Here is a 15,447-nt window from a genome sequence, read left to right as displayed (position 1 = left end):
TTTAAGAAATGTATCACTTTGACAGCACATACACTAAAATTGGAACTATACAGAGAAGATTAGCATGGCCTCTGCAAAAGGATGACATGCAAATTCGTGAAGCCTTCTACAGTTTTTCTACGTCAGGAATAAAAGGCACAGCATAAGTATAGTCATTGATACTATAATAGGCTTGTATGGTAACAGATGGCAGCTACACTTGTGATGAGTATAAGCATAATGTATAAACTTGTTGAATCACTATGTTGTGTACCTGAAACTAATATAACACTGTTTGTAAACTACACTCAAATAAAAAAAAAAAATACACTGCATAAAGCTGTAGCTTCCATTGATAGTAATTCCTCTGATGGATGTGGCAAAGTAAATTGATAAAATTCTGGAAAGGATTCACCATTTTAAGTGTCATTTAAAAGCATGCCTGATTCAAGGTGTCTGGCTGACTCAGTGGAAAGAGCAAGTGACTCTTGATCGCGAGGTTGTGAGTTTGAGCCCCATGTTGGGTGTAGAAATTACCTAAATAAATAAAACTACTTAACCAACTAAAGAGCGTTCTTGATTCATAGGAAGAAGTCCATATACCAACATTAACAGAAGTTTGGAAGAAATAGATTCCAACCCTCACGGATGACTTTGAGGAGTTCAGGACTTCAGTGGAGGAAGTAACCGCAAATGTGATAGAAATAGCCAGACAACTAGATTTGGAAGTGGAGACTTAAGATGGAACTGAATTGTTGCCATCTCATGATAAAAATTTATAGATGAGGAGTTGCTTCTTATGGATGAGCAAAGAAAACGGTTTCTTTTTTTTTTTTTTTTTAAGATTTTATTTATTTATTCATGAGAGACACAGAGAGAGAGAGAGAGAGAGAGAGAGAGGCAGAGGGAGAAGCAGGCTCCATGCAGGGAGCCCGACATGGGACTCGATCCTGGGACTTCAGGACCATGCCCGGGGCCAAAGGCAGGCGCTAAACCACTGAGCCACCCAGGGTGGCTCAAACCAAGAAAACGGTTTCTTGAGATGGAATCTACTCCTGGTGAAGAAGCTGTGAAGATTGTGGAAATGACATCAAAGGCATTAGAATATTACATCAACTTAGTTGATAAAGCAGCAGCAGGGTTTGGGAGGATGGCTTCCAATTTTGAAAGAAGTTCTGTTATGGGTAAAATGCTATCAAATACATCACATGGGACACCTGGGTGGCTCAGCGGTTGAGTGTCTGTCTTCGGCTCAGGGCATGATCCTGGAGTCCCAGGATCAAGTCTTGTGTCAGGTTACCTACAGGAAGCCTGCTTCTCCCTCTGTCTGTGTCTCTGCCTCTCTCTCTCTGTCTCTCATGAATAAAGAAATAAAATCTTAAAAAAAAATAACATCACATGCTACAGAGAAATCATTCATGAAAGGAAAAGTCAATCAACGAGGTAAATTTCATTGTCTTATTTTAAGACATTTCCACAGACACCCCAACCTTCAGCAACCAACACCCTGAGCAGTCAGGGGCCATGAATGTCAAAGTAAGAGCCTCCACTAGGAAAAATCTACCATTCTCTGAATGCTCAGATGAAAGCTACCAGTTTTTAGCTAGCAATAAAGTATTTTTAAATTAAGGTATGTACATTGTTGGGCACCTGAATGGCTCAGTTGATTGAGCATCTACCTTTGGCTCGGGTCATGATCCCAGATTTCTAGGATCAAACCTTGCGTCGGACTCCCTGCTTCTCCCTCTCTCTGCCTGCTGCTCTCCCTGCTAATGCACACACACTCTCTCTCTGTTGCTGTCAAATAAATAAACAAAAATCTATAAAAAAAGATATGTACTTTTTTTTTTTAGATATAATGCTATTACACATTTAATAGATTCTAGTGTAAACATAACTTTTATATCCACTGGGAAAACAAAATAGTCACTTGACCCATTTTATGATGATATTCACTCTATTGTGGCCGTCTGGAACCTAATCTATCATACCCTTGAGGTATGCCTGTAAATTCTCTCTTATATCAGGCTAACCCACTAATACATGTATAGATGTGAGCATGTGTAATGTTGTGAATGGTGAGTTTGTGTGTGGGTGGGTGGGTGTGACACGGGTGAGGAGGTAAGAGTAATGGGACTCATGACTAAAAGCAATACCCAACACATGTTCAAACATACCAGAGTTAACTCCTAGAATATAAGGGTATTTCGAATGAGGCAGAACAGTTCTGGCATCTATACTGAGAACTATATAATGATCTCATATTTTAAAGTTGTGCCTCAGGAATCAATTTAATGAGTAAAAAATGTGGGCTATTACTATTTGAGTCACTTTTATTTAGTATAAACACAGTTTTTAAGAGATGGAGGGGCGCCTGAGTGGCTCAGTCAGCTCAGGTCATGATCTCAGGGTAAGCTCCCTGCTGGGCGGGGAATCCACCTCTCCCTCTCCCTTGGGCCCTCCTCCCACTTGCATGTGTGCATGCGCCTGCTCTCCAATATACAAATAAAATCTTTAAAAACAAATAAATAAATGAGATGGAAATGTTTCACATGCATGGACTCCACCACCTTTACAGAGAAATCGACACTCTGACACTCTCAATCTTGTGGCAATTTTAAGTTTTTACCACGTAACACTACAGGTGTTTTAACTAATGAAGGATCACTTATAAGAATAACCTTCTGTTCGATGCAGCTTTTTTTTTTTTTAAAGATTAAGCCTTTAATCCACTTCATAAGTCATATATGACTCAGGAAAGTTTGAATTTCCCAACACTCTAACACCCACAAATAATTCCATGACTCTAATCCTTTATTTTCCTGAACATGATTCACAAAGAAGCTCTGCATCCACTTGTAGTCAACCCAGTGCTACTTCACTTTATCATAAAAACAATTCCCAAACTGAAGGAAGACTTCCTCTTTAAGAAGGTCTGCTACAGCTGTCAGGGTATCAACATGGCATACATTCTGACCCCAGTCTGGCTCCATCTCCTTGCCATAATCACTTTCTCCCTTCCCTCCTGTGACTGCCCCATCCTCCAACCATGCTGAGCTTTAATCCTTTTCTAAACACTGCATGCCTCTTCACAAACTGCTCTTGATTTTTCTAGAAAGCCCATCGTTCCACTTCATTCTTATCCATTCTTCACAACTCAATTCAAATATCAACAGCTCTGTGAAAGCTTTACTGTGTCCCTAGTCCCACCTAGAGCCTTTCTGAATTTCTTCCTCTATTCTCCTATAGCATTCCTGCCCTCCTTCCCTCTCTCTTCCTCCATCCTTCCTTCTTTCCTTCCAACTCAACCACAAAACACTTCTTGAAGCCTGTGGAAATGTGGTTTGGGAGATGGGGTTCAGGAAGAGTAGTTGCCCCTGGCCCCACTATCACCTGAACCTGTTCTCCTGAATTGAGTCTTTTTAACAACTTTAGACAATGTTGAAATGATGTAAATATAAATGGAAAATGCACAAGGAAGCAGCGTATAATATCATTGGTTAGAATATGAGATGATAGAGGAAAATAAAAACTGGCACTTTATGTGTGTGATCTTTTAGCAACCAGCATCCCTGCCAACTAACAATGCAGCCCTGACCCAGTCTGGTTCCCAGATAGTATATATATTAATAGGGCTACCCCTTAGAGGGCCAAACCAACGTGAGGTGATGAATGGAAAGCTCCTCTCCTGGGTGTTGTTAGATGCTCAGGAAACACAAATTCCCCTGCTTTGCAGAGATTTAAGTGTTATGAAAGCAGTGCTTTTGGACTATGCCTCTTGTGTGGGTATGTATTCCTAGAGACCATCTGAAGGGATCTACCTAGAAGCGTCTTAGCTAAGGCAATAAAGCCTTGAACTGGGCCGTTAAAAATGGAAATGGAAATAAAGATACAGTTGAAAGATACTTGAAGAATCAAAGAACTAAAGACGTTGGTAATTAAGAGAATATGGAAGATCTTTTATGCTCTGTGCTGCTCTAGGTCAAGAACTTGACTGGTAATCATACTAGAGATCCAATCTCTCTCCACAGGCTCCATCTACTAATCTCAGAGCACAACACTCTTTTGTTCTCTGAATTCTCATAACCTAGCACTTGATGATGTATCTTATTTTCTTTTTCACTCATCCTAGACCTTCCTATAGACCGTTCCATTTTCTATCTCTGCAGTGCTGGGTACACTGGAGGAGCCTCATACTCATTTATTTGCCAAACCACCAGTCCCCCACAAATACAAAAACCATAGTTTCAGAAAAATAGATCTGGAATGTAATTTGGTAATTAATTTTGGTAATTTCTTCCCCCCCCCCCCCCGACTTGGTAATTTCTTAGACCTTTTTCATCAGTCTGATTTAGACCAGATATTGACTCTCTTTCATGCCAATGTCTTGGTTTTCACCTGCATTAATAACTGACCAGTTATTAAAAACTCTTTTCTTTTGGAAAGAAAGATCCATTGTTTAATACTTTATTTCATTATGTAGGTTTACAATTTTACCTACCTACTCTGTAGGAATGTTTCATATACATGAAAGGACTCTTCTTTATATGTGAGACTTTCACTAGACATAAAAAAAAAAAGTAGATTATAAAAACAGAGGCTGGATAGGTTTGAAATGGGAGAGAATGCAGGGCAAAGGAGAACACAGGGTGTGGTTCCAGAGCCAGAACTCTCAGGAGGTGGCCTGGGGAGCTGAAATGCCATGGGGCACACCTCAGGAAGGAAGAGAAATGGACACCACTGACACAGGCATCAGGCGTAGATACTATCTTGAGGGCTTACTTTCCTCATTATAGGAAATACCTCTGACTCCCTTCTTTTGCACAGAACAAAATTTCAAGAAGTATTCATTTTTATGAATTCTGGTCTCTAGAACGGCAACTTTGGGAATCATCAAGAATATATTTTTTACCCTTTAGATTTCTTCACCCCAAGTGTTCCTTCTATTCTTTGAAATAGGATTAATCATTTATTTTTAAAATTTGCCCTGTCCATTAAAACAATAACCCAAAATAGCAGTTCATACTTCTTTTTTTTTATTTTTTTTAATTTTTTTTGTTTTTTTAGCAGTTCATACTTCTTCTAGAACCTGAGCAACAAAAGAACTTGGCAAAAAGTACAGAGTTTATATTTCATTTCTTCCTTCCTTAATCCTTTTATTCTCTCACCATGGATTTATACAGTGCCTATTATAGGCCTGCCTCTGTTTTAGGGTACTGAGAATAAAAAGATGATTAGACACTCACAAGAAGTTCAAAGTCTAGAGGGAAAGAAGTGAGAAATGAATAGCCACAATGTATTATTCTGGCAAAGACACCCACACAGTGCATCTATCTGGGGCACCTAGATTGTGAGGGGAGTGATCAGGAAATAGGCAGTATCTGAGCTACCTCCAGAATCATGAGTAGCTGGGCAATGACAGAGCTACTGGGGGGGAAAGAGATAGAGACAGATGGATATAGATATAGAGAGATGGAAAAAAGGAAGGTAAGGGAGAAGGAAGGGAGAAAGGAAATACACAAATGCATATCCATTAAGTAAGGAGGTTCCAAGTGGTTTGTTTGCATAGGGGGTGCGTGTGGAGTGGTGATGAGAAAGGGGGGGAGGAGAGTGGGGCTGGAGTGATAAGCAGAGGTGGAAACATGGGTTAGGCCATGTGTGCCATGCTAGAAAGCATGAAAACTTGGTGGAATTATGGAAAGGTTACAATCGAGACAGAGAATAATCATATTTGGGAAGATCATTCTAATGCTCAGAGAACAGTTCTGAGTGGAGCAAGACCAGAGGGGGCAGAGAGATGCATGCAATGGAGATGGATAGGAAGGTAAAAACGTAAGGGCCATTAAGGAGGTTGAAACATGGTGATAGGCCTGTGGAGGGCTGAAGATAAGCATGACCTCCAGGTTTGTACGGGGCAGGAGTTCAGTTTGAGGAGACAGGAGTAGACAGTAGGGGGGAGCTTATACTTCTAGATTTTGATACACTGGGTTTGGGATGCCCTGGAGGTTGCTAGAAATACATGCAAGATGTTGATGGCATTCAGGATAGAGGACAGTTCTGAAGAAAAAACTTGGAGAATCACAAGGATTCGAGTGTCGCAGATGGGCCTCTTCGGGAGACCACCCAGACTCGGGAGAGAAGAGCTACCAAAGACGACTGCTCTGGGCCTGCAGACAAGCTGCACACGGGGAAGTCTAAGACACAGCTTGAGAAGCAAGTGGAAAACCGGAAGAGGCCCTAGAAACTGAGGGGAGAGAGAAGTTCACACGCAGTGCTGTCAGATGCTGCCCAAGGGCTCAGTAACATAAGGACTGAACGCGTGTCTGCTTTGGATGTAGCAAAAAGGTGGTCACTGGTGCATTTGTGAGGACAATGCTTCAGTGAAATGGTGGGGATGGAAGCCAAAGTGCAGCAGAGTTGATGAGAGACTGGGAAGTGACAGGGTGCCTCCAGAAGCATGGAGGCACAGAATGGGGGAAGAGAAGAACACCAATTATCGGAGGATGTGTCTTGAGAGTTCTGTGACTGCCAAAATCGCGTTGCGAAAATTGTGCCAAGCACAAATCCTAGAATATAGCAGCCCTTTACTAAATTTTTTTTTTTTTGCCCTTTACTAAATTTTTAAACATCCATTTGAAGGCCCTGATTAGCTTTTTCCTCCATAAATAATGACCTCATACATCTTCTTCTTTGTAAGTATGTTCACAGTGACAAAGATCTACATTCTATAAGAAATGTTAGAAGTCTCATGCTCAGTTTTGTTTTATAAAAAATGTCCCCTGGGGTGCCTGGATGTCTCAGTTGGTTAAACTTCCAACTCGGCTCAGGTCATGATCTTAGGGTTGTGATCCTAATCAGGCTTTGTGCTCACCAGAAATCAGCTTGAGATTCTCTCTCTCCCTCTGCCCCTACCCTTCCCTCACTTCATCCCCGCATGCTCTCTCTCTCTCTCTAAAATGAATAAACAAATCCTTTTTTTAAAAAAAGTCCTGCTTCAAGATGAGTCCTAACATCTTTTATCACCAGTGCCTGCCCAGTCAATGAATATACTGTGCAATTTCACTTGTAGGGATGATGAGAGGTAAAAACTTCCATTAAGCAACCTTAGAAATAAAACAAAAATAATGCATTTAATGTTTTACCATAATGATATTACATCACTATTTCAGGAATTATTGATTTAATAATCAATTTTTCAACCTTTCTTTTTAGTAACTTCCTCAGTTCATGAAATGTGTACTCCAGCATTAAACCTAAATATTAAAAAAACAAACAAACAAAAAAACCCAAAAAACAAAAAAAACAAACAAAAAACCCCCTGAATATTACTTAGCTCCCAAAGACCGGAGTGGTCAAGCTAGACAGTCAACATGAGGGGAAAAGAATGACTTTTGAAAATTTGGTTACTTTAATTATTGGGTATTGCCCAAAAAAATACCCTCCAATCACTGCTGCTAGAATCAAAAAATAAAAGCATCAGGCATCAAAGGAAGGAAAGAGACCCCTAGAAAATTAAGCTGCCTTTGCTTACTTAGCCCTCCAGCTCTCCACCTTTTTTGCGACAGTAGTTATCAAAACAGTACGCGAAGTTCACTCTTAGCACCAGCAATGAGCATATTTCCCCTTCCCTTATTTTGAAGAATGTTTGAGAAAATGCATGTAATTACCGATTTCTTGGTTTACTCTGGAATTAGCTCTCGCTCAGAGCAGATCTGCACATGGCCAAGGGGTGGTCATCCCTTCAGCCAGCAACTAATTTGGAACAGACGGACTAAATGTCATATTTCCCTACAAAGCTGCCATAGGAACAGGTAGCTTGGCCCCTGTCCCTGAGGTAAATAGGCTAATCTGTCAATTAGGCAGCTGCCTGAAAAGTCATTATTTTAATCACTTATCTCTGGAAGCCTCTCTTTGCAGCCCCAGAAGTGCCAGCTCACACACTAAAGGGCTGTGGGAACAGAATGTGCTGGCACGGACTGTCCCGCAGACCTAGGGAAGACTCACCCGAGCTGGGCGTCGGTCAAAGTGCTTCTCTCCATGAGCACGTTGCCACTTCCACATGCTGCCACTTGGCCAACGGTCATGTGCATCCTCCTGCCGCCCGCATCCACGGTGACACTGGGCCCGGCTTCCCTCACCGTGCGGGCGCTGTGGAAGGAGCTCTGATGCCAGGAATGAGAGGCCCTGTTCTGACCGGCAGCCTGCAGGGGCACCAGGGACCGGATCTGCCCCGAGGCAGGCCCCAGCGTCAGACAGTTCTCCTTCTCCAAGAGGTTCCCTGTGCTGTGACTCGTCCCGGGCCTGGGGTACGTGAGCACCGCTGGGTTGGCAGGGGCACTGTCAAAAACGGTGTCATTCACAGAGCCGTACCGGTACTGTCTGTGGTAAGTGTCATAGTGGCGATGTCGGCTCATGGCCCCGGAGTGAGTGAAACCAACGATTTCTGAGCGAGCATATCTGGGTGGCAGAAGAAGGGTAGACCTCCTGCTGTCTTGGTGCCGCAGAGTGTGCCCAGCCTGGCTTCTCTGGCCGTGCTGGTAATCACCGTGTGAGTAATGAATCCTCTCAGGGCTGCTGTCTGGAGAAATCTCGAGTCTCCTCAGAGGCTGCCTCAAGGATCTTTCTTCCACTGACTTCTGCGAGCTGTACTGTGCAGTTCCTCTCCCCCAGCGGCTTTCATAAGTGGCAGTGGTGCCTGTCTGCAGAGAAAGAAGGTTGAAATGAGGCATAAATCAGTTTTCATCTTTGTTAAAGACCAAGGACTCCAGGCCTATTACATAAGGTGCCCATTTCTCTGAATCACATGAAGAAGTTGGCCCCTTTTCTTTAAAAAAAAAAAAAAAAGAAGAAGAAGAAGAAGAAGAAGAGGGACTAGTTATTTGTACTAGGATTTGATACTGCTTAAAGTCCCCAGTTTTTTTCCTGGTCTCCACACAAAAATCAACAAAAATCAATCTTCACATAATTGATCTAGGAAATGGCAATATTTGGGAAAGGTAAACATTAAAAAAAAAAAAAAGATCTATGGAAGGGCACCTGGCTGGCTTAGTCCCGTGGTGCATGTGACTCTTGATCTCAGGGTCATGAGTTCAAGACCCATGTTAGACATAGAGCTTAACTAAAAAAATTAAAATAAAAAAGTTAAGATCCACACAATTAAAAAACTATGGGAGTTTAAAAATGTTTTCATGGCAATCTGATAACTACAGTTATTCTCTTTAATATCCTACCTTTAGCATGTCATAAGTTTTAGTACCAGGCGAACGCCCACCGGTAAAATCATTTTCAACCAAGTGTAGGTTATAGACATACTCAGGAACACTGCTGGTTCGGTGAAGATTTCCTGCAATCAAGCATACAGTAAAATACTAAGTGGGCCAAACAGTAAAGACTATATAACAACCGTGTATTTTAAATTTAAGTAATTAAGACCAATAACAAGTATTAGGTTTATATTAGTGTTTTTAAGTGCTGGCTTAACATCACCCTGGGGTGTGGGAAAGGACCAAAGGTTATCACAACATTCTTCGTGAGATTTCAAAATAAAAGTTGAATTAAGAATAAAAATATATTAAAAAAGAATAAAAATATACTTTTAAAAATTAATTTTTGGAGGGGGGTAAGAGAAAGGAAGAATGACGAGAGAAGATTTTCACAAAGATCCAAAAATGCTTGTTATAACCCTGAGGAATTTAGGGGTCACTTATTGGCTTAGGTGGTCCCTACCATAAACATTCTGTTTCTGAAGTTGGAGGAGGAGAGAGCTCCATTTCCGGGGTGAGAATTCAGAAGCTTCCTAAGAAGGATGTAGGTGTAGGCATAAATATAATGATGACAAACAGAAGAATGACTCAACACCAGTAGATAAGACAGCTTGTAAAAACAGTAAGGTAGGTCAGTGTGGTCAAAGAAAACATCAGCTTGAAAGGGGCCAAGCCTGGGGGTGAGGTATTTGGCACTGAGAGGCAGGAAAGGAAACCATTCTCTGCACTACAGATGAGTGCTTTTGTGGAATTAGCAGGATGGCTCTTAGTCTGGTGGTCTAATCCAGCCCACTCCCTTACAAACACTGAGTAGGAGGCAGCCCTTCCCCTGCTCAGCTCTGCGGGGTCTGCAGCTCTTAATGGATGCATGCCTCCAAAAACACTGCTTTTTGAGGAGGGGGGTGGTAAAAGACAGAGTGGTAACCCTCTTCTACTCCCTTTATCCTTCGCTCAGCTTTCTATTTGTTCTTCTTTTCTAATCTCCCATTGTTTTACAAAACAAACAACTAATCAAAATAATCACAGAGCTCTATCTCAAACCTAAGTAATTTCCAATTCCCTGATTTTAACCAAAATTTCTTTTTCCTTTAAATATCAGAGGAAAAAATACTCAATGAACTCTCCCAGGTTTCTGACTTGCGAAGGATGTGGAGGATAAAACAACACAGGCAGTCCCCTTCCCAACACAATTGGAACATACCAACATACTCTCCCAGCAAGGTTGTTATAGAGTCAAAATTTCAAAAGCTAATAATATTCACATTTTTAAAAATAGAACCACATATTTTGAGGGGGAGGGGGCATGGAGATGGTTGTTGCCAGAGAACTAAAAAGTATGAATCCATCCCAAATTACGTTTGTACATGTGTCTTGTTTCCTGGAGCCAAACAACCTGGTTGGTAAACAGTGTCAGGCCTCAAAGAGTCCTGGGGGTGGCAGGTTTGTAACTGTCACCTTTCTATAGATCGAGGAAGTTGAGGTAAGCCAGGCATCTTGTTTCTAGAGGCCTGATTTCTCCATAAGGACAGGCAAAAGGGAAGGTAGCCCCTTAATTTTTAATCTCAATGACAGAGAACGTCTGGAACCTCCACACTGAATGAGGGAAAGGAATTCTTTCCAACGCCAGAGCAAAGGCTGCAATGCCTTAAGGACTCAAATCTCCATGCCTGCGTGGGGCTCCTGCCCAGCTTGCCAAGGCCCCAACTCTGCCCTCAGTGATCCTTCTGTCACCTTGACTCCCCACCCCAGGCTATTGGAAAAGCAGGGCAGCAGGCCACACCTGCTGGTGGGGAAAAGGAGGCTAGCTGGGCAGGTCCTGGCTCTAATGCTGAAGGGCCTGGGGTCTAGGGTGCTTTCAGCACTGGGGATGTAGAAATCAAATTTATGGTCTCTCAAAAAAGTCATTTCAAAATTTTAAATTATCTGAAAATTAAATATATGAGTCAGGGACAATCTAGAATGGGAAAATACTAATGACATATGTGGATGACTAATCTAGAACTATTAATTCTGGTGATACAGGAGATGATATAAGGAAGGATGCAATTTAAAAGACCCATGAAAATGTCTTTCCTGCCCCCTCTAGCTCATCATCACCTGCAGCATTAAGTAGTACCCTTGCTCTACTTCCAGGAGCAGACTGACATTCAGGAACAGTTAGTAGGGGACTAAGTCCGTTTTCCAGCTGAGATTCCTGCAAGGTTTTTTTTTTTTTTTTTTTATGTGTTAAGAATCTTTGGAAAAGATCCAGTGAAACAATGTATCCTATCAAAATAGCTAATCAGTGAGATTTATAATCAGGCCTACTGAAGTAAAATATTTAACTCACATTGTTGCTGGGGGCTATCAGACTTTTTAAAGCAACTTATATGAACTCCTTATATCTCAATATTACTTCTTTAAGACTCAAATTATTTTATATGTTTCTTTCCCATATTCTGTGATGCAGAGCCAGCTCCTATCATCTCCTTTATAAACAGGGAAACTTAATTACTTGCTTTAAATTGCAAAGCAATTTTGTATAATGTTTGAACTCCGGGTTCCTCATTTTCAGCAGTTTCTGCTGTTTCACTGCATTGTAGTTTTTCTGAAACAGCCATTTACCAAAGCTCTAGGGGGATGATCATCATAGGTTTTGATATGAAAACCAAAAGAAATCATTCTCTTTCCTCTAGAATCTTCACCTGGGCAACTCCAAATACTCTGTAACTATTAATTCTTTATTTGCTGGCATTAAGTCCTTATAAGGAAGCTTCCTCCTCAGTTTTCAGATGAATGAACTGAGACCAGTTTACTGGTTCCCAAAATAACCACAACACAGTTTGGAAAAAGGAATAAAATAAGCTTGGATCTGTAAACCACAGACTCTCTTCCTGTGATAGAAAGGTTGTGATTCCTGATACTCAGCTTGCAAGTTTCTCTAGTAAAGAAAAAGCCAATCTCAAACAACAAGCAATGCAGTTTGATTTGCCTAGGCAGTCATGAGTTTGCCATTAGTAGAGTGGTTTAAAGATGAATTAACAGTGTATTCTAAGATTCTAAAGAAATTTTGAGATATGTATTAATTAGGATGGAAACTAACCTCTTTAAAGCAAATCTTCTGTTCAGAGGATAAAATATATAACTACTAAACATATGTAATAACTCAGCCATGCCTTTTCTCCAAAACAGAAAAAAGAAAGCAAACAAAACCACAGCATACTCAAAAGTACATTCTGCTTTAAATAAACCAACATGAAAATTCAGATTTTCTAATATGGAAAACTAGGGTATTATTATATTTCAAAGAATTTGTTTCACAAAATGAGGCAGGTATCTTCCCTAAACAGAAGAAATCTGTAGACTTGGCCTGGAGCCTTCATTCCACTATTTTCTGTCTATCTAGACAAACCACTTAGATGGCTCAGTTTCCCATAATTCCAGGCACTAACAGAGTTGCTGAGAGACAAGTTACCTGAGACAGCATATATTCAAAAGTGTTTAAAATTGTAAAGCAACATGCAAAAATAATATACAGTTTTTAAGATAGAATTTGGGTTACAAAAATTTGTTTTTTACCCTTTCTCATGAAGTAATCTGTTCTAGAAAGAAGGATTAAAGTAGAGTGCATGCTTTAATTTGCACTGTGTTGTATCTCAGAATTTTTATTCTGATAAATTTACCAGTGATCTTGAATTTAACGTTCTCTGGTTATTTGTGATTGACCCAGTCACTGAGGATCACAATGATATCATTGTGGTTTTCCAGCCATTCATTTCATTTGTACAGTGTGCAAATGTGCTTCTACTGTTTCCTAAAGAAGGTAATGATTTACAGGAACTTTTTCAAATTAGTATTAATTGGGCAACATTATCCTTACCTTTCCGTCTAAGAATGCCAGAGACATTATATGGAGTCCACTTTTTAAGGGAAATGAAGAAGGTAGTTATAGCACAACTTTAAACTCCACCTCCGCAAATTACAAACAATTCGGGTCAAAGCAATGGTAGAGCAGCGGTGAGGTAATGGGAGTTGGTTTTGATGGTGGAAGGATTCTAAACTGCTCAGAAGATTGCAGAGGTATAGACCTCACAAGATAATATAATTTTCTCTCTTTCCTGGTCTGAATGTGAATCTGAATGATAAGACTCCCTAAGCAGCTATTAGGAGGAAAATATCTTGGTTTCTGGTTATGTATGCCAGTATTGTCCAAAATAATGGATTACTGTTAGGGTTAAAAATAAGCTGACTTCCATAATCAGTTTTTTGTTTGTAAAAAAAAAAAAAACTGATTTTTTTGAGCAGGGTTTTGTGAGCAGCAAATTTAACCTAATTGGTTAAATTTAATACATTATAAAATCAAATGGACAAGCGTCTACTGTGACTCTCTTACCTCTATTTGAGTAGGTTTTAAAAAGCGACTACAGCTTCCCTTACGGTAAATACATGATTGAGAACTGCTAAACAAGCAAACAAAACCTTTAAAACCCTGCTTCTAATACCGTAGCATTTGCATTCAGAAAATCATCTTTTCTTTCAAGCTTCTAGTACTTTCTGACCATGGTTAAAAAATTGATTTGGTTCACCCTGGAATTGTAGAGCTGGAGATAGAAGAAATTCCCATGAAAACAGGTATAGTTAAATGTATACATAGAAATCAGCAGGCATTCACTGCTGGCATTAGATTTAAATGCTACATTTAATTGAGCGGCCCGTCACAAGACATTGCCTTCACAGTGTGGGCTGACAACAGTCTTTTGGGAGGAAGAGAGTCTGGAAGTCTAAGAGCTATCATCTTCTTCTATTTGGCCTTTCGGCACAACCTCTGGATAATAGCAGTTCTCTTTCTTCCATATACCTTACGAAGATTTAACTTCTTCCCTAAGCGTAAAATTGGTGGTGGTTGGGGTGGGGGGCATGTTATTACATGTGAGAAAGGGCATCCTGAAACTTACTGGAAGAAATTTGTACAGAAATTCATATTTAAATGACTCCTTAAAGTCATTCACTAACAAAAGTGGGAGTTTAAAACATGATACATTAGGACCCATCAAGAACCACCCAACAGGACTCTGGAATGGGTGAAGGATTTTCATTGCCTGTGTGGGCCTATGACACAGGGTTCATTTCCCTGGATTTACATTAAAAACAAAATACTTTTTATCTTCTGATCTTATTTTGTAAGAAAAATGACCAGATATTTGTGGAAACCACAATTCTACAGCACGCATACAACTCAGGTTGAGTATACTTGCGCAGGCTGGAAAATGAACGGAATTTGGCTTAAAAACTATGGAAAAAAAACAAAAAACAAAAAACAAAAACTATGGCAAAGATTTGTCTTCAAGTAGGTCAAAGTCTATTTAATGCTCTGCCTTATTGAAAAATTAACAAAAAGTATGTGGTGCTGCTTCTTGTGATCAGATAACACAACTTGCACAATCAACTACGAGAAACATGATAGATTGGGTGTGTATGGCTGGAAAGTACTAGCTAGGACTTCCTCACAAAGTTGGTATTCTAGGAGTCAGCACTGGCAATATAGAGGTAAACACAGCTTCCAACGAAGGTGAACATGCCAGGGAAGAACAGCTCTCCTCACAGAATGGGCCACATGCTCCACATACCACTGTGCAACTAGTCACACAATATACCAATCAGCCCCTGGAAGGCTTTATTTTTCAGAAGCCCTCTAAGCAGCTTGAGGTTCTCCTCTGATAGATCTGTTTATGGCATTTGGGGGGACAATCCACAAAGTGTTGCTCTAAATAACCACAAAAATACACATTAAAAAGGACCCTTACACACCCTTGGGTGTATATCGTGCATTTTGAATAGCTAGAGCATGTGATTTTAAGCACAGTGATGTGCTTAGTACACACTGATGAAGTACTAAGTTGATACATCCTGGAAGTTTCTAAATCTATTAATTCCTGTAACTTGTCTCCTTGCTTTGGCATTCCTGCCAATTCATTTGCTGTGATACCAGATAATGATCACTTTAGATCTTCAGTGACATTGTATCACATTATACTCACAATAGTACGAGTGGTCAAAAAGATGAATTTATGGAACTCACAAACTTAATTATTTTTCTTTTAAAAACTCACTACAGGCTTTTGTAACGAGTCTCAGGTCATCATATCCCCACTGCCTCTCACTTGCTTGGGCTAACCTCTTTCCTCCCAATTCATTCATAGCTGCTGTCTCTTCTCCTTTAAAATCC

At 40.4% G+C, this 15,447-nt stretch overlaps 1 protein-coding gene and 1 non-coding gene across 4 annotated transcripts in view; one reads left to right on the top strand and one right to left on the bottom strand.

Moving 5' to 3' along the window:
- The window catches only part of PKP2 (plakophilin 2), a 93,751-nt gene that overhangs the window by 70,608 nt on the left and 7,696 nt on the right, over nt 1-15,447 (bottom strand). For 2 of the 3 annotated variants that reach the window (XM_077870498.1, XM_077870496.1), the window contains exons 2-3: nt 9,210-9,322; nt 7,984-8,678 (exon numbers count right to left, since the gene is read on the bottom strand). In XM_077870498.1, the coding sequence (XP_077726624.1) occupies nt 7,984-8,678; nt 9,210-9,322 (808 nt within the window). Of the gene's footprint in view, nt 1-7,983; nt 8,679-9,209; nt 9,323-9,705; nt 9,749-15,447 lie in introns of those variants that run through there. The other variant, XM_077870497.1, reaches the window with a different exon arrangement.
- On the top strand, nt 11-116 carry LOC144297770 (U6 spliceosomal RNA). Its single transcript, XR_013364637.1, has one exon. It is a non-coding gene; the product is annotated as a U6 spliceosomal RNA (small nuclear RNA).

This window comes from Canis aureus, chromosome 25 (genome assembly GCF_053574225.1).
Source record: "Canis aureus isolate CA01 chromosome 25, VMU_Caureus_v.1.0, whole genome shotgun sequence".
Lineage (NCBI taxonomy): Eukaryota > Metazoa > Chordata > Mammalia > Carnivora > Canidae > Canis > Canis aureus.
Note: the sequence above shows the minus strand (reverse complement) of the source record. Positions and strands in the feature narration are given on the sequence as shown.